Below are 19,241 nucleotides of genomic sequence, written 5' to 3'. Positions count from 1 at the left end.
GATATTATATATATAAAATGGCATTCTTTTGGTTTACCATTATTGGAATTCTGACAAAAGATGATACATTAATCTGCCATAACTTTTTCTCTATTGAAACTAGACTGATTTCCCAATGATCAGTAATTCTATTTCATTCATTTATTTATTATTTTTTGGCCATGTCATGTAGCATGCGGAATCTTACTTCCCTGACCAGGGATAGGGATTCAATCCATGACCCCTGCATTAAGAATGTGGAGTCCTAACCTCTGCACCACTGGGCAAGTCCTAGGAATCTTTTTCTCTAAACCAGCAACTTTGCCCCCTCTGAAACATCTGGCAATGTCTGGTAGGAGTTTGGCTGTCACAACTTGGGGGAGAGGTGCTCCTGGCATCTAGTGAATAGAGAGGCCAGGGTTTCTGTTAAACATTCTGCAATGCACAGGAGAGGCTCCCACAACAAAGAATTATCCAGCCCCAAATTTCAGCAGTGCCAAGGTTGAGAGAGAGTGTTTTAAATCTTGAGTCCTATAGGAAAAATTTGGTTCTTGGAGATTATTCATTCCAACACTTTCTAACATTGCAAGAATGGAAAGAGCCTAATTCAGCATATCCACACAATGGAATACTATGCAGCTGTTTAGAAACAAAACAATCCCAAAAGTTCTCTCCATATTAATGAGGAAAAATCTCTAATATACATTAAGTGAAGAACAAAACAAAAACAAAATGCAGAACAATGTATACAGCAAGCTATCATTTATGCAAAAAAGGGGAAAATCTATCCAATTTGTTTGTAAAAAGGTAAATATTTGGAAGGATATACAAAAATTGATAATCCTGTTTGCCTTCAGGGAAAGGAAATGGGTTCTTGTGGGGGCAAGAAGAGAGAGTAGTGTCTTTTATACTTTTTGACCTCTGAGCCATATTGCTATCACCCAAGGAGAAAGTAATTTTTAAAAAATTAAATCAACAAACTCCTAATGAATCCTTTAAAGCTAACAAATAGCTTTTCTGTATGAATTATATTACTCTGTTTAGAAAAATCCTGCTGCATCCAATTGTGTCAGGCTGAGGTTAAAGAAAATAAACAGTGGGGCCCCATCCCAACAACACATCTAAATCTACCCTGGCAGGGTTTGGTAAACCCTCAGGTTTCTCACAAGGGTACTTTTCATGTAACATTCTTCACAGGAAAAATAACATTGTTTCAAGCTTGTAAAAACATCTTTTTTTTTTTTTTCTTTACTCTGTGAGCCCAAGTTTCCTATCTGTAAAACAAGGGCAAGGACTATAGCAGTGTTTTCCAGACATTTTTCCTTCCTTTGGTAATATAACATTTACCAAGCTAAGAGCAATTTAAAATACCAACATATAAAAAATATACAAGGGCTGTACTGGGAAAAAAAGAAACAAGGAACATCTGCTTTGATGCTCACTTTCTTCCAGCTACTCAAGTACAGAGGAAAACATCCAGGGCTCAAAAAACAAAACAAAACGACCCAGAGCAACCACAATGGCAACAGCTAACATTTACTAAACATTTTTCTGTAGATCAGGCACTGGTCTGAGCGCTTTATGTAAATTAACTCTGTATATTTTCAAAACAATTCTATGACATAAATATTATTATCTCCAACTTACAAAGATAAAGTGGCAAGTATGGCAGAATAGTTAAAAACATGGACTCAAGAATAACTTCTTAAAGAAAAAAGGAATCTAACTTCTAGAATTTGAAATGGGGCTCTCCTACTTAATAGTTGTGTGACCTCAACAAGTTTGTGTTGTCTGTTTCCTCATTTCTAAAATGGAGAAAATGGTAGGATTTCCATACAGGATTCTTAAAAGGATTAAATTACTTAAAAAAAAAAAAAAAAAAGGGTGATTACTATGACCACCTAGTTTCTACCCAAGTTTGCACAGCTACCAAGTAAAACAGTTAGGCTTTGAACCCAGGCAGTGGGGAGTGTACATTCCTACTTTGCTAAAAGGCAATTACCTGAAACATGAGTTAAAAATCATGGTACCCAAACAAAAATTACAGAGTTCTTCCCGTGGTAAATAGAAAATTATTTGTGGACTATTATATATATGTATACATACATATATATATATATATATATATTTTACTAATCATATGAGTTCGAAGCTCTATATCTTTATAGTATTTACCATAACTTGTCAAGTGTAAAGTTAACCCTGATGATGCTCCAATAGGTTGTATCTTTAGATGTTTGAAACTTTATTTTAAAAGTATACATCAGGATTTCCCTGGTGGTCCAGTGGTTGAGAATCTGCCTTGGGATGTGGGGAATTTGGATTCGATCCCTGGTCAGGGAACTATGATCCCACACATCTTGGGGTAGCCTGTGAGCCAAAACTAGAGAGCCGATGTGCCACAATTAAGACCAGATGAAGCCAAATAAATAAATATTTTTTAAAAAGTGTACACTGAAAAGCTTTTCTTGCTAATCAGCATTCCACCATTCCCTGCTGCAACATCCCGGCAAGGAAGCATTATGAGATAAATGTTTAATTACTTCTATTCTAGTGGGGAAATCTGAGCTCAGCTTAGCTAAGACTGCTGCTGTACAGCAATAGCATAGAGCCCAACTGTCTATTTACAGCTTGAGGACTGATGCCAGAAGCAGAGCAGGAGGGAAACACTGGAAATGTAGGCAGTTTTGCTGAGGGCCTCTCACTGTGCTTAAAGAAAAGTTTCAGTTAAATCTTACCCTCTTTAAATTAAACTACAAAACCATCATCCGAGGCAAAGTACTCTGGAGGTAGTTGTGATTGGGCCCCCTTGCTGTGTTTCCTATTGCTGCTGTAACAAATTACCACAAACCTGGTAATAATAATAAAACAACATAAATTTGTTATCTAGAGTTCTGTGGTTTAGAAGTCCAAAATCAAAGTGTCAGCAGGACTGTGTTCTTTCTGGGTGCTCTAGCAGAGAATCTGTCTTCTTGGCTTCTCTAGGTTTTAGAGGTTGCCCTTCATCTTCAAAGCCTGCCGGCAGCAGCTGGTCAGGTCTATGCCCTCCTGCATCACTCTGACACTGATTCTTTGGTCTTCCTCTTCCATCTTTCAAGAACTCTTGTAATTGCAGCGGGGTTACCAGATAATTCAAGGTAATCTCCCTATTTTCAGGTTAGTGATTAGTATCCTTAATTTTCTTTTGCCATGGAACATAACACATTTACTGGTTCCAGGGATTACAACACAGACATCTTTGGGGGAACCATTATTCTGTTTTCCATACTTTCTCTGGTTTAAATAATTTAAGCTTCATTCATTCAATAAGGTCATTTTATTGGGCACTTAATATATTTTAGTCTCTGGTAGGCACCCGGCGCATACATAAAAGAATTGAATACTATCTTATCTGTCTATACTTAACCAGCAATTCATGAAGTGCAGTTACCCCAAGTTAAAGGCAGAGACTATAAGTAACTCTCTTTATATACAAGTGTAGCGGAATTGTATTAGAAGTGTTTTTTCTTTGTAGCATATGCAATTATGTTACTAAAAAGAAATTTACTATGAAGGCAATGTGATATAGTGAAAAAAGTTACATTTTTAAGAGCCAGGCAAACTAAAGTCTAAAGATAGTTATCTGACTTTTTTGAGCCTCAGGCTTCTTCTCATCTGTAAAATGGGGATAATATGATCTATTTCAAAGTGTTGTTTATTTTAAGGATTAATAGGAAGGCAAGTTCTCCTGGCATAGTATTTCACAAATGTTAATTTTCTTTCCCTTCTAATATTTTAAGTATCTAAAATTCATTTCAAAATTTCCATGATTTGCTTTACACTAAACTACCAAAGAATATAAAAGAAATGTTAGACATAGTCCCTGACAACAAGTTTAAAATGCTTTTAGTAGAGAAATACACTTGCGTACATGGCACAATTAAAAAAGATCAACAGCTCCTAAACAGCTCCATGAAAAAGTCTGGACTTAAGGTTAGGAAAAGCAAACATAGAGTGAGGTAACTGAGGCGAATTTCCCTTAAAAAAAAAAAAAAAAGCAAGCAAACAAAACCAGACTCACATATTGAAATACAGTAAGGAGGAAATTTAGGAGTGTCTAATTTTAGACCTTGAATGGCCTTTGAGATTAATCTAGTATAGTGATTTTCAAACTATTGCCTAGAAGTCCACAGATGTGAAGTAAAAGGGAAACCTAAGTGGATCCCTTGCCTCATTTATTCGGCTTTGCCTACAAGGTGAAACAAAAGATTACTAGAAGACAGCTTTGGAATTATCTGTGGCTTTTAATAGTCCATAATTCTTTTGAATTCAATCAAGAAAAAGTAAATGTTCATGCAGAGTTTTGAGACACAAGTATCAGTAACTATGGAAATCTGATAGACCTAGATTTGCATTGTTTTATTTACGATTTGGAAGAATAGGACACAAACTACCAATTACATCCACAAACCTTATCAACATCACCGTGAACGATAACATAACAGTGCACTTCCCCTGTACCTAGGAGTTAATTTGACTCTACACGTACATCGCACATCAACCCTGAAGGCAGATTAGCGGCTCACTAATTTCTATGCTCAATTTTTCGTTTCTTGTTGATAAAGAACTAAGAAAAATAACTTTCTGAAGGACACACAAGACACGGCAGATGGAGTCCAGACCTGAACTTGATATATATGGTATCTTTATTCCCTAGCCAGGCTGCCTAATGAGGTTGAAAATGTATCATCCATTCATCATCCATCCACGAAGAATGCGTAAAAATGCACAAAAACATCATCGCATATAAACAGTAGTGTGAAATTCGAGAAATTTAAGCTGGGTTTTAAAAAAAAGAAAAGGAAAAAGTCGACCACTGAGTGGGTTCTTTCCTGAGTCCTAGGTCCGCAACACAGAGCCCAAAGGGAAGCCCCCTAAGGAGGGTCGCCGGCCCTACTGGTCTCACTCCCTACCTCATGGAGGTTCGGAGTCCCGCTCCTTTCCCTCATGGGTACAACCCCCATGCCGGTCCATTTCCTCACCGAGTCACAAACCAGCTCTCCCCGCCCGGCAAACGGCAGACACTGTCAAGCGCTGTCTCCACGCCGCGCGTCCCGCAGCGGAGAAGCAAGCTCGGGTCGTAAGGCAGGAAGCTGCTCAATGCGCAGCCGCCGCGGCCTCCAACCACCCGCCAGCGGAGGGGCGCTAGGCCGCCCTCGACCCGCTCGCCGCGGCCAGGGCGAGGCCAGCAAAGGAAGCTGCGGCGCCAGGGCGCCGCGGCCAGCGAGGTAAATAGCCACAGGTTTCTCTCCGTCACTCGCGGTCATTCGTGTCCTGACGGCAAGCTCTGCCCACTTCGCCTGTCGCTTTCTCCCCCGCTTCTGCGGCCGACGGGAATGGAACAGTCCCGCGGGGGGGATTGTGGGAGGCGCACGCGTGAGGGGTGGAGGGTATGTCGGGGGGGCCGGAGGAGGAGGAGGCCGCGGCGGCCGTGGCGGCGGTTGGTGGCAGTGGGGGCGGGGAAGGGGGGGAGGAGAGGAGAGGAGGTGGAGGAGGAGGCTTGGGCTCGCGCTGCTGAAGGTACGCGTGAGGGCCCGCGCCAGAGCTGGCTTGACAGGGGCCGAGGGGAAGGGGAGGACTGTGCCACAAGGCGCCCCAGAGGGAGTGCGTGCTGGCTGGCGGGCGCGCGAGGCGGCCGAAGGCGGTGGTTGGTGGGAGCAGCGAGCGACGAGCCCAGATACACTCTGGCGCGTGCGGGCGGGCGTGCGCGCTCCGCCGCCCGAGTCGGCTGAGGGGGGAGGACGAAGGGGGAAAACGCGAGGAGGGAGGAGTGGGAGGTGGGGGGGCACGAGGCGCCCTTCGCTCCCTCCCTCCCAAGGAGCTGCCGCCGCCGCCGCTCTGCCGCCGCCGCTCCCGCCGCCATTTTGGGTTCGCTTTGCGGAGGGGGAGAAGATCCCCGTCTCGGTTGCGGGACCCGCCTCCCCTCAGTTTCCCCCGCTTAGCCCCACGCCTTTCCCCTCTCCTCTCTCGCATTTCCGCCAGTCCGCTCACCCGCTGGCCGCCTCCTGACAAGCGGGAGGGATCCGCTGTGGACCAAGGGAAGCGGAGGAGCCTGGTGGCGGCCGCCCCCTCTTCCCCACTTCCCTGCACTCTCATCTCCCTCGGCCTCGGCCTCTGACACGGTGAGTAGAACCGTCTGGGGAGGCCTTTGGGCCTAAGTACTTCCTCAGCGACCCAGCCCCTGGCTTCCTGGGAGCTACTGTCATCTCCCGGACCTGGACCTCCGGGAGAGCGGTGGTAAGGATGGGGGAGGGGAGGGGAGGGCAGGGGATCCTGCGCTTACCGGGAAGTCCCTCCTGGCGGGGGTGCAGGGGTGTCCCTGACAGGCGGGCTCCTGCTGGGGGAGGGGGCGGGAAAGTAAGCGAGTGGAGGCGGAGTCGGCTGTGCCCCTGACAGGTTAGTTTGTGTCTTGTGGAGGAAGGATTGGAGCATCCCCCATAGTCCTGTTTGTTTCGTTGAAGGGATAAAAGTGGCAGGAGGGAAGATTTTCCGTACGGCCAGATCTGTGGTGTCTCTGACATGCTGAACTGTATGTAGGGACGACAGAATGATCTCAGTTCCGCAAGTTTAATAAATGTTACTCGTGGCTTTGGGCATTGAAAGACATGTTTTTGGTCTAGAAGACAGATGGTCTGTTGGTGTATAGCGGCTGTGTTTGTGTGAGTATACAAGGAAGGAAAGTGTTCCGGAAGAGTTTGCTTGTATTTTTACAAGTGTAATGGAGTTCCCCTTATACTAGCTTATTTTTAAAATAAAGCTTGGGATGTTCCTTGCTGGTTGATGTGTTTGTGTATTTCAGGGTTTGGGATTGCCTTAATACTTACTTGGAAAGAGAAGTCATGGTAGTATTTTGGAAATATAGCATGTAAGTGGTGGGGTCCAGAATAGGAGAAACTTATCATAGTCAGCTATTCTTAAGAATAGTTTGTTGCTCAGAATAGGGTGAATTGTTTAGATGTAAAGGCCCAGAACATCTTTACTTGAACAATGTACTGTGAGTGTATAAAGAATGGATGGAGTTTTTGTTGACCTGAGTTTGTATTAACACTTCGTAATAGAATAAAGCTTTTATATTGTTCAGAATGCTCTGTTTGTAATCATAAATAAATCTCTGTGGAAATGGTAGGATGAATGTTTTCTCCCATTTACAAAATAGGAAATTGAGGCATGAAGACATCATTTTTTCAAGGTCATTTGTTAAATTGGTGACAAATTTGGGACTGTAATAGATACTTTTGACTCCTAGTCCAGTAGTATAGTCATCATATCATGACATCTCAGGAGATCTTTGTCAGGCAAATCTGAGTTTATTGGAAAGATAAGGGCATATTGAATGGTATTTGGTAGAGATCAGTTGTGTCAGACAGAACATAGGTTGTCTTTGCCAGGTTGGCCTGTGAGAGATGGGTATTCCATGAGGATATTACTTTTTGTTTATGGAGGAAGCAGAGCATTTCTAACACTTGAGTTTGTGTATTTGAGGGAGGGATATTTAACTGGTAACATAGAAGCAGGGTGGGGGCTGACAGCTTAACTTTAAGGGATAAAGGATCTTCTTTCATTCATTCAACAAATATTTACTGAGTAACTACTCAATAAATGGTCCCTGCCTTGGGGTGAGAAAAATCAAGGTGACCCTGTTGAAGCAGCTCGGGTACATTTGTCTTGACAGTGGTAAATACTGAGACAGTGATACATATTGAGTCAGGTGAGGTAGACAGGTCAGTGTGGAGTTGAAACTCAAAAACCTTCCTCAAAAGTGTACTCAGTTTGGAGGGAATTTAGATCTTCCAGATGTTTCACTGTGGAAGCATACAAGTGTATTTAAGCATCTAATAGGGTGCCCAGTTTGTGGTAGAGTGTGCTGCCTTTTGCATTTTCTTTGGGCATTTCCCAGTAAACTGTTTTGGGGATCTGGAATTGTCAATATATGTGCCTGTGAATATTGGAACTTTTTGGCCGCGCTGAAGAAATTCTTCGAAAGACTAATTTTGTAGTAAGGATCCCCTTCTCTGAACATGAGAGAAGTATACTTGAATTAAGGCAACTTAACTGTATTTCTCCGGAAAATAGAGTGTTCTTGATTTGCTGGATTAGTGGTTCTTAGAAGTTTTTTGGGGGGTCCACTTATTCTTCTGAGAATGTGATGAAAAAACCCTCACTGTAGAAAATGATGGGCATGAGCACAATCACACAAATTATGCATACAGTTTTTAGAAACTTAAATTGTAATGAAGTAGAGCCAATTTATATTTAAGTCTCATTTAAAAGTCTTTTTTTAAAAATAGTTTTGTTTGGGAGTGGAGATGTTGGTATGAGTTTAAGATGAAAGATTTTTTGACAGTGAGCATGCTGACAGTAAGGAGAACTTTAAGATCTTTTTTATTCTGTTTATTTTGTTTTCTGTTCTTTGCAGATTGATTTCTACAGTGTTAAAACATGATTCTAACTAGGTGATCAGAGAATGTGATATAACACAAATGTTCATAGATTTATTCTTTCTCATAATTATTCATATTCTCAAACTGATTGTTTTCCAGTTTTGCATTGGGAGTGAGGAGTTTTGAAGTTCATTTCTTGGAAATTATCTTAGTTATAACAAATGTTTTTGAGTTGTTTTTATGCAGGGGACACAAAGATGAATAATATATAGCCTTTGTCGTTGAAGCTATTGTAATTCAGTTGAAGTTATGAATTGCATGTTAGTGGGAGCCTTTAAAAGGGCAAGGTGGAAGGAAGCATATTTCTAGAAGTTGAGATTTCATGACTTAGTTGCCTGAGAGGTTTTGCTGTTATTCTTAGGAAGTTACAAAGTCTTCACATTCTGTATGCAACTTTGCAGCTTAAAAAATGTGTTTTGGTATCATTTGATGTTTTGAGATGAAGGATCTCTGGCTTGAAAAGGATGCAAATGTTGGTGGCATTTTTTATCTTGTTTTGGATGTATTTCTGTAGTGGGTTTACATAAAAAGGTCTTAATGTCATTTTTAAATATACAGGTATCTAGAAAACACTCTGGGGTGACTTGAAAGACTACCGCTGAATCTAGCACTGAAAATTAAAAATAATTACTGAATTTTTTAAAGAAAAGAAACTCAGAAAGGTGTTTTAATGGTACAGATTACAGGATTCAGTAAGATAATGGAAAGATCTTAAGAAAAATGGTCTGATTGTCTCTATTGTCATGTTCTCTGGGTAAGAAAAGTCATGTAAATTTGTGAAAAGTTTTTATTTTCTCTAGTTTTTAACTTGGATTTCTCTAGTTTTTAACTTGGATAGTAGGTTCCTACATTAAAAAAAAAATAACATGTCATTTATATGTGCGTGTGTAATGTGTCTATATCTTTGCATATGGATAACATATGTATATAGTCTCCTCTGTGTATGAGATACTTCACAATTTAAAAAAACAACTATTGCAATAATTACAAAAAATACACAGGATCTTTAAGGATCAGGAATAGAGTGATTTTCATGTCCTGTTCTTGGGTTGTATTCTAGCACAACTTCCCTGTGTCTTGCTCAGTACTGTGTCTTTATAGTATTAGCAGTACCACTTGAGGTTTTATTCGAAGTCTTCCATGCCTTATGAATAAAGAATTTGGACACATTCAGTCCTGCCTAAAATAATCTGCCTGCACATAGTGGGAAAGTTTTACCGTGTGTGTAGGTAGTGAGTCTCCAATAAATAATTTCATATTGTTTTTTCAGTTATGCATGTTGATTTGAGTCTCTTAAAGATAATATATTTGCTTATATTACCTTATATTGTAATCCACTGTGAGGTCTACTTTGTGCCAGCCTTTCCAGAAGCATGAGCTAGCTTAACCCCGGCTATCATAAGAGAGGGAAATGAAAGTAGTTTTTAAGCTATGTTGCTAGTCTTTTTTTTTTTTAATGTCTGTCTTTAAACTACTTGTAATTTATTTGGTTTATATTCTTTCATTTGGAAAGGTTAGATTTTCATGCTTATGACTTGTTATCTGAGTTAATAACTGTCATTTCATATTTTAGAAATCACTTTCTTAGTGACTATCTGATTGGGGGTGTTGATGGCAGTGTGATGTTGACACAACATAATAAATTATGGCTTCAAGCAGTAATGAAATTTAGCTAATAATCTTATTGCTATTTCAGAGTTATATTTCCTTCATTGAATATCTAACTTTTATGTTTGAAGAATATATAAAATTTTATTTTTAGCATTAATTGTTTTGCTTTCCATAGTTTTTAATCATTTGCTCTCAGGCATTTGCAAGTTGATGACAAGAGTTTATATTTTTTTCCATTTAATTTTGTTCCTTTTTTTAAAGTGTGGAAAATTTCTAACCTGGAGAGCAGTGAAGTAAATAACAAAGTTCTCATGTATTCAACACCCAGCTTCAAGAGTTATCCAAACCCAGTTATCACACTATATCCCTATCAGCTAACCTCTCTTCGTCCTCCCTTTGTTTATTTTGAAACAAATCTTTAAGATATTATATCATTTGATCCATAAATACAGTGTATACATTATTTTCACTTTTAAATGGGGAATTATTTTCCTTTAGTTAGGTTTATATAATTTTTAAAATAAACTGTCTGATGATAGTTGGAATTAAACTTTTCATACCAAATACTGTCAGTAGGGATTCCTCTGCAACATAAGAAGAAATGAACTGAATAGAACTTTACTTAATGGCCTTTAGATGTTTGCATTGTAAAATGCAATTGGTTCCTGTGCTTCCTAGAAAAGTGTATCAGCTTTTTTTTTTCAAACACACAGTGAGAAGTAATGTCTCTGTTTTTTCATTGTTTTTTTAGTTATAGTTATAAATTGCTAAAAACATTTTCTAGATCCTTTTCAGTTCAGTTCAGTCGCTCAGTCGTGTCTGACTCTTTGCGACCCCATGAACTGCAGCACCCCAGGCCTCCCTGTCCATCACCAACTCCTGGGGTTCACCCAAACTCATGTCCATCGAGTCGGTGATGCCATCCAGCCATCTCATCCTCTGTTGTCCCCTCCTCCTCCTGCCCCCAGTCCCTCCTAGCATCAGAATCTTTTCCAATGAGTCAACTCTTCGCATGAGGTGGCCAAAGTATCAGTCCTTCCAAAGAATACTGGACCCAGTTATCACAAAGAAATCAGATGATACTGATGATATTGAACAGGAGCTGAAATTGGTCTAAAATCAACATGCTTTTTAAAGAGAATGAAATATACCTTGTTTTGAGTTTTGAAATTCCTTTTGTGGACATTTGAAAATACATGTCATTGCTTAAACTGCTAAAAATAAACCATGCTACAGAGCATGATGAGTAGAAATACCATAGAAAAAGAAGGTAAATATTCCTGTTGAGTTGTGAAGAAGAAACAGAGAATAGAGGTTTGAAGTGATTGCTGCTGCTGCTGCTGCTAAGTCGCTTCAGTTGTGTCCGACTCTGTGCGACCCCACAGATGGCAGCCCAACAGGCTCCTCTGTCCCTGGGATTCTCTAGGCAAGAGTACTGGAGTGGGGTGCCATTGCCTTCTCTGTTGCTAGTTAAGTACAATATAGGTGTATATCCTTTTTTTCCAGAAAAGGCTGACAGATGAATGTGAATTCCATCATTAATGAAAGTTTGGTTAACTTACCTTCTAATTCTACAGTAAATAAATCATTAATCTTTGACTTACACTTCTTGTTTTACATTTTTTTTTCTATGTTTTCCACACTTGATACCAAACCACTCCTCTCATTCAGTTTTTTTTTTTTTTTTCAAAATGTTAAGATTTTATTTACAAAGCTTCTTTGTTGTACAGAAAGTAAAAATGCTGTTACAATCTTGGTGTAACTGGTAGCCACGGACAGTTGCCTCACCAATCACAGCTACACACGCTACAGCAAGTCTTACACAAAAACCTAACAACGCTTACAATTTTGTTGGGGTGAAGTCCCCAAGCTTGGTGGTGGATTTCCAAGAGGGACTAAATGGAGGAAGGTGGAATGTCACAGGAACTATTCTTTGGGTGGGTGGGTGTCCTGGGGTTTGTATCACAGCTACCCTTTTATTTTTCTTAAAAAAAAAAAAAAAGCTACCAAATCCATGTCAGCAGTCCAACCAATACTGAACAGTTCTTTTTTTTGCAGGTTATTGGGGTCTTATTAATCATCTTCTCCTTCATCATCTGTTTCTCTCTTCCTCTTTTCACCTTTCCCGCTTTCTTCCTCTTCTTCATCTTCATCTTCGTCCTCATCCTCATCTTCATCATCTTCATCAACTTCTCCATCATGTCCAAATTCTTCTTCCTCCCCACTGACTTCGTCTTCATCCTCCTCCCCTTCTACATCTTCGTCTTCATCATCATCCTCTTCATCATCAAACTCTTCTTCCTCACCATCTTCATCCTCCTCCTTATCCTCATCTTCTCCTTCTTCATCATCCTCTTCTTCATCCACACCATCCACCTCGGCATCTGAATCTGGGGTTTCACGATCCTCTCGGTCATAGCCATCCAGATAGGTCAGCTGGGGCAGGAGCTTGAAGACACTCTCTCGGTAGTCATTCAGGTTAGTAACCTCACAGTTAAACAGATCCAGGCTCTTTAGACATTCCAACTTTTTCAAAGGTTCCAGGATGCTGATATCTTTCAGTTTATTTCCACTTAAGTTTAGATGTGTAAGATTTGGAAGTTTTTCTGCTAACATATCCAGACCTCCACAGATTCTATTGTCACTGAGCTCAAGCTTTTTCAATTTAGGTAGTTTGGGAAGATTTGAAACTGAAATCAAGCCTACATTTATTAAACTGAGGAACTCTAAGTTCACAAATTCAGCTGTTAAGCCCTCAATTTTCCCATCATTTGATTTGCAATTGTCCAGGACAAGTTCTCGAACAGCTGCCGGGGTCCGGTTCCTCAGCTCCAGGTGGATCCTCCTCTTCATGTCCATGTTTCTCTCTCTTCCCCCCTCTTCAAACTTAACTTTCCGCGGCGGGGGCGGAGGGGGGAGAGGCGTCCCAGCCTGCGCAGCGAGGGCCGTCGGAAGGGGTCTGCTCGAGGCACAGGCCGACGGCGCGGTCCTGGGTGGCGGGCAGCGTGCGGGCAAGCAAGCGGAGCCCCCGGAGCCAAGTTACTCCTCATTCAGTTTTATTTGTCCTCAGATCACAAGTGGACACTGTCCGATTATAAAGTAGCTATATCATGGCTTCTTGGTGTAAATGACATTGAGAATGTGATGGAGACATTCCTTATGATAAAAGTTTCTTAAATTCAGCATTGATGAAAATGAAAGCCCTAGAGTTTAAGGACTAACATGTGAAGCCTAACGGGATTTAATGGAGAAAACTTAAAAGATTGTCTTTGAAAGAAAAACTGCCAATTTTGACATTTGAGAAAATGGGGAAGTGAATTAATCATGTATAATCATTATTGGATGAACAATGTTTTATATGTATATATTTGAGGATACAAAGATAGGGAGATAAGAATTTCAAGTAAGTAGAGATTCTATGTATACAATTGATAACTAAATGAAAACCCAGGTTGGAAAGTTAAAGTTTAGATGCAGAAGCATATAAAGATGCAGACTCAAGAAGAAAGAAGAGGAATCATCTTGAAACTGAAATTAGAGGTTTAAGTTAATTTTATTTTTCTGTGTGTGTTTAAGGGGGGAAAACCGTCAAATAAATGTAGAACAAGATCAGAGTTTAATTTTTTCTGAGTAGTATTTTTTCTGTTCATTCTTCATTCAGCCAGGTAACATTTTTTCCAGTACTTCATTCCTATTTTTGTGCTTAGGTGTTGGGAAAAAAACTAGGAATTTTTTTTTTTTTTTTGGTTTGGGTTTTCTTTGAAGAGAGTTGTGAATCTAGTAACAGGAACATCATGTTAACAAACATATTATATGATGTAATACATTTCTTTCTCCAAGATAGAGAGTGGAGCATTTTCAAGTCTTTGGGGAGAAAGGAAAGGCTAGGGATGGCTTCTGACCAGTGGGAAGAGACATGTTTTCAAGGATAAATATGAGTTATTCAGAAGGATATAGTGAGGGCATTGTAGGTAGAGAAAGATCATCTTCAAGGATATGAAGTGAATATAACAACAGAATGAGTTCAGGAGACTGTAATTTGAATCAGTATGGTACTTTCTACCGGAGAAGGTAGTGGCACCCCCACTCGAGTACTCTTGCCTGGAAAATCCCATGGATGGAGGAGCCTGGTAGGCTGCAGTCCATGGGGTAGCGAAGAGTTGGATACGACTGAGCGACTTCACTTTCACTTTTCACTTTCATGCATTGGAGAAGGAAATGGCAACCCACTCCAGTGTTCTTGCCTGGAGAATCCCAGGGACGGGGGAGCCTGGTGGGCTGCCGTCTGTGGGGTTGCACAGAGTCGGACACGACTGAAGCGACTTAGCAGCAGCAGCAGTACTTTCTACCATTCTCCTATGATTTCCAGTGACTTCAGTACTATATATGGTTGGCCTTTGTGCTTAGAGATCATAAAAAAAATAAAGATGAAACTATGTTCAATATATTCTACTCAAAGAAAATAGTGTATTGTTATACTTCAAGGTAATTTTAACAAAGATTAAAATCAAGAAAATGATTCTGTTTTAGTTAGAATTTTTTTATTGGAATATAATTGCTTTACAATGTTCTGTTAGGAACATGAATCAGCCATATGTATACATATATCCCTTCCCTCTTGAACCTCCCTCCCACCTCCTCATCCCACCCCTCTGGGACATCAGAGAACACAAAGCTGAGTTCCCTGTGTTAAAAGGCAGCTTCCTGCTAGCTATCTGCTTTACACATAGTGGTGGACATGTTAATGCTACTGTCTCAATCCGTCACCCCTCCTGTCACCCTCTTTGTCCACAGTTCTCTTCCTTATGTCTGCTCTTCTATTCTTGGCCGGTCAATAGGTTCTAGTACCAGTTTTCTAGATTCTGTATATATATATTAATATACAATATTATATATTGTATATAACAATATATATGTGTATATTGTATATGTATTATAATATATATGTATGTTGGTTTTTCTCTTTTTGACTTACTACCATATACCCCATTGCTCCAGCATTTGAGTTAATCAAGCCTTGTCTATAACAGGTATCCAGCCAAGTAAAATAATAAATAATTGCTTTTCATAATAATGAACAAATCTGCCAGTCTCCACACTGGTATATTTCTCCTTCATTTGTTGAAAATCTCAAATAGTGATTAAGATTGTGGCCTCTTAAAATCAGATGAGGGATCTCCCTATGGTCCAGTGGTTCAGACTGTGTGCCTCCACTGCAGGCGGTGTGGGTTGGACCCTTGGTCGGGGAACTAAAATGCTGCAGCCATGCGGCGCTGACAAAAAACTTATTTGTAACTTTTCACAAAATAATTATGGTCTTTGGTTTCCTTGACTGTAAAACTATGATAATTGTTGTTTAGTCGGTAAGTCGTGTCTGATTCTTTTTTGACCCCATGGACAGTAGCCCCCCAGGCTCCTCTGTCCAAGGGAGTTCCCAGGCAGAATACTGGAGTGGGTATTTCCTTCTCCAGGGGATCTTTCCAATCCAGGGATTGAACCCACGACTCCTGCATTGCATTTAGATTCTTGACCCCTGAGCCACCAGGGAACCTCAAAATGGTAATAATACTTACTGCTAAAGGTTGTTGGAGGATTGTATGAGATAGTATGTGTAAATGCTTAGCATGATTTATGTCATATAGCAGGTGCAAAACACATTTGCTGTTAATTTCTCTTCTTCATTTCCTGAAAAGAGAAACAAATGACTTTCCTTATATGTATTTTCTATAGGAGGTAAGAATATGAAAAATACATTTGTGAAAGTGTATATATAAACAACTTATTTACATGTATACATATTCTTTCTTAATTCTTGGTTTATCTTATTTTCCTCACATGTGAACCCCACTTTTGTATTAATTTCAGGCTAGGCTTTTGCGTTTGGCTTTATTTATTTGGCTGCCTTGTATCTTAGTTGTGGCATGCGAAATGGTCGATCTTCATTGTGGCATGCAGGATCTTTAGTTGTGGCATGTGGGGTCTTTTGTTTTTTTTCAGTTGTGGCATGCAGAATCTTTAGCTGCGGCATGTGGGATCTATTGATAGTTCCCTGACCAGGGATGGAACCCAGGCCCCCTGCGTTGGGAGCATGGAGTCTTAACCACTGGACCACCGGGAAAGTCTCCTGCTTGGCTTCATCTTACCTTCTTCAAGGATTTGTTTCTAAAGTGAACAAGAATATATATTATTGTGTGAATATTTTGGGGTGGAGAACCTTGTCTTTGTACAGTGTTGGCTTTAGTTATGACAGTTCTGCTTTTAAAGCTGATCAGTATTTCCTTTCATTTTTTAGGAATAAAAGTCTTCTAAGGCTTTGTAGTCTTCTAAAGCAGAACCCATATGTTTTATTAAACCACTTCATTTGATTGAGAAAAAAGGCCAACATGTAGTCATTGAGTGATTGTTATGTGCCAGGCACTAGGATTCAGTGACAAATAAGGTTCTTGGGCATTTCATTTTCTAGGACATAATTTTTCAGTATTGATGTAACATATTGCTACCATCATATTACACGTGGTTCAAGCAAAACTTGTTCTTAAGGTAGAATAGAGATTTCTGAAGAAATGTCTTGGGATGTGATATTTTATGCCAGAGCAAATCAATTCTAGGAAAAAAATGTCTTAACTTGAGGAATCTTTATTGTTTCTTATGTTTTATACAGGGAGTCTGTTGGGCAGTTAGTCAAGTCCTCTGCTCAGAGTCAAATAAAAAACAGCTTTCTGCTTCCAGTGCCTTCCAACAGAAGGCATTCAACAAGTATTGATTGTATACATTTGGCCCTCTGTATTCACGGGTTGTGCATCTGCAGTTTTAACCAATCACAGATCAGCAGTAATTTGGGGGAAAAGAAATTCCAGAAAGTTCCAAAAAGCAAACATGAATTTGCCTCATGCCATCAGCTGTTTATATAGTGATTATATTGTAGTATTTATAGCTATTTGTATAGCATTCACATTGTATTGTGAATGTATTGTAAGTAATCTAGAGACGTTTTAAAGTGCTCAGGCTCTATGCAAATACTGTGCCGTTTCATATAAGGGAGTTGAGTATCCCTTGGGTTTTGGTATCTCTGAGGGGTCTTGCAACCAGCCACTGGCAGGTACCAAGAGAGGACTAAACTTTATGCCAATACTGTATTAAGCCACCCATTCTAGTGTCCTTGCCTGGAGAATCCATGGATAGAGGAGCCTGGCTGTAGGGTTGCACAGAGTTGGACATGAATGAAGCAACCTAGCACATACGTAAGCCCAGGGGTTATAGCAGTGAACAATAGTCAAAAATCACCGCCCTCATGGTGCTCACTTTCTAGTGAGAAGTAAGATAATTGTAGAAGTAGATGTGATGTTACAGCATTTTGTGATAAGTATTGTAAGAGAAATGTAAAGAGGGAAAGGGTGAATGTTAGATAGTTTAGAGAAGTCCTTTGAGCTAATAGTGTTTGAACAGAAATCTGAATGATACGAAGGACCCCATGAATCTGTCTGAGGCATAAGTGCTGAGGCAGTAGTGTGTTTGGTGTGTTTAAGAGATAGGAAGGAGATAGAACAGAGTGAACAGTGTGGGGAAGAATAATAAAAAATAAGGAGAAGGAGGTAGCCAGGGCCTAGATAATGTAGGGTCTTTTAAGACTTGACTAAGTGTTTAGGTTTTATTCTGGATTTGATTAGAAGCTATTGAAAGGTTTTGAGTGGGGAGATGACTTGATCTAATATGTACACAACAGAGTGGCAAGTTATATGGCAGTTACAGTATTTGAGTCAAGAGATGATCAAGAAGATGGGTTTAAGATACATTTTGCAGATAGTAGTGATGATAACCTGTATTGGATGTGTGGTCTGAGTAAAAGAGTAAGTCAAGAATGACTCCAAAGATGGCCTTAACAGCTGGATACCGTTTACTGAGACGAGGAACGCTGGCAGAAGCAAGCTACAGGAGTGCAGATGTTAAGAGTTTGGTTTGGATATATTGACTTTGAGTTATCTATTAAATGTTTCCGGTGGAGATACATTGAGTAGGCAGTTGGATATATAAATCTTGAGGTTGGGATAAGTATGAATTTGGGAGTTCATCAGTGTAGAAATGCTTATTTACAGCCATGGGACTTCATGAGATTACCTGGATAGTGAGTGCAAATAGAGAAGAGATGCTCTTGGACTGAGTTGTGGCATATTCTTGACACTTAGTAAAATTGCCAAGGTTGAAAGAATATTTTGATATTATAATATTAGGAATAATACTTTCCTAACTAAGAAAACCTAGCAAGTAATAACTAGTCAAGACATAGAGACAAAAATAAAATGGTTGAGAAACAGATTGCCATTCTTTTACCTGTTAAATAGCTCTTTGTGTCGCAGAGCTCAGAACACTCATTTTATGTGAAATTAAAAGCAAGAGTGTCTATTTGTACTTGATTACTCTGAAAAGATAGCCAGAATGGTCATTAGTTTCCTAGATGTCCATTGTGAGAGGCAACATAAGGTTAAACAAACAAGTTCAAGTTTATAAAATAATGAATGAAGTATCAAAAGACGTTAAGCTAGTTACTCATTAATATGATACCCCTTTCTAGCTTTGAAAACTTACAGAGTTAGAGTGAGATCAAGCGGTCTCCTAATTTCTTATTTACTCGTCATTGGGCATTGTTAGACCTTCCTTATAAGAAGCAGGTTTTTCATCTGTGGACTTAGTCGACATCCTAGAATACATATATGTAACTATTAGGGGCTTAATACTGTATAGGTTGACTTACTGCATTTTGCAGGTTTTTCTGGATGTGGGTAAGGATCTATTTAAATGTATTTGAGGTGTCAGAAATTGGAAGGAATAGAAATAACAGGTGATAAAAGCAATCACAGTCTATAGATTTTGTTGTTGATAATTTGAAAACCTATCAGAAATCCTCTTCTTAGCTAATGCATGAAACGTATTCTCTTGCTTGAGCATATGACTTCACACTTGCCAATCTACCTCTACCATTAGGAAAATGAAGGGCCCATCTGTTGAATTGGCACTATGCCCAAAAGGCTGCTAGTGTTGGACTTTGTCAGTTCAAGAAAAGGTATTAATTCCAGAACATTGAGGGGAAACTTTCCTAGTAACAATATATTCGCTAGGGTTTATTTGATTGCTTGTTGGCTGTTTTATAGAAAGCACCTAAGAATTAAGGATCCA

General features: G+C 39.7%; 2 protein-coding genes and 1 pseudogene across 20 annotated transcripts in view; 1 reads left to right on the top strand and 2 right to left on the bottom strand.

Annotated features, from left to right (window-relative positions):
- The window catches only part of DAP3 (death associated protein 3), a 40,602-nt gene extending 31,525 nt beyond the window's left edge, over positions 1–9,077 (bottom strand). For 6 of the 16 annotated variants that reach the window (XM_069544016.1, XM_069544030.1, XM_069544099.1 and 3 more), the window contains exon 1: positions 6,302–9,077. In XM_069544016.1, the coding sequence (XP_069400117.1) occupies positions 6,302–6,450 (149 nt within the window). In that variant the 5' untranslated portion in view covers positions 6,451–9,077. Of the gene's footprint in view, positions 1–4,931; positions 5,404–6,009; positions 6,276–6,301 lie in introns of those variants that run through there. The other 10 variants (XM_069544047.1, XM_069544086.1, XM_069544075.1 and 7 more) reach the window with 9 other exon arrangements.
- ASH1L (ASH1 like histone lysine methyltransferase) overlaps positions 5,405–19,241 on the top strand; it is a 203,286-nt gene continuing 189,449 nt past the window's right edge. For 2 of the 4 annotated variants that reach the window (XM_069543868.1, XM_069543833.1), the window contains exons 1-2: positions 5,405–5,538; positions 6,001–6,140. The gene's annotated coding sequence lies outside the window, so the exon portion shown is untranslated. The remainder of the gene's footprint in view (positions 5,539–6,000; positions 6,141–19,241) is intronic. The other 2 variants (XM_069543851.1, XM_069543842.1) reach the window with 2 other exon arrangements.
- LOC138415563 (acidic leucine-rich nuclear phosphoprotein 32 family member B pseudogene) lies at positions 11,742–14,490 on the bottom strand (annotated as a pseudogene).

The sequence above is a fragment of the Ovis canadensis genome, chromosome 1 (genome assembly GCF_042477335.2).
Source record: "Ovis canadensis isolate MfBH-ARS-UI-01 breed Bighorn chromosome 1, ARS-UI_OviCan_v2, whole genome shotgun sequence".
NCBI classification, from domain to species: Eukaryota; Metazoa; Chordata; class Mammalia; order Artiodactyla; family Bovidae; genus Ovis; species Ovis canadensis.
Note: the sequence above shows the minus strand (reverse complement) of the source record. Positions and strands in the feature narration are given on the sequence as shown.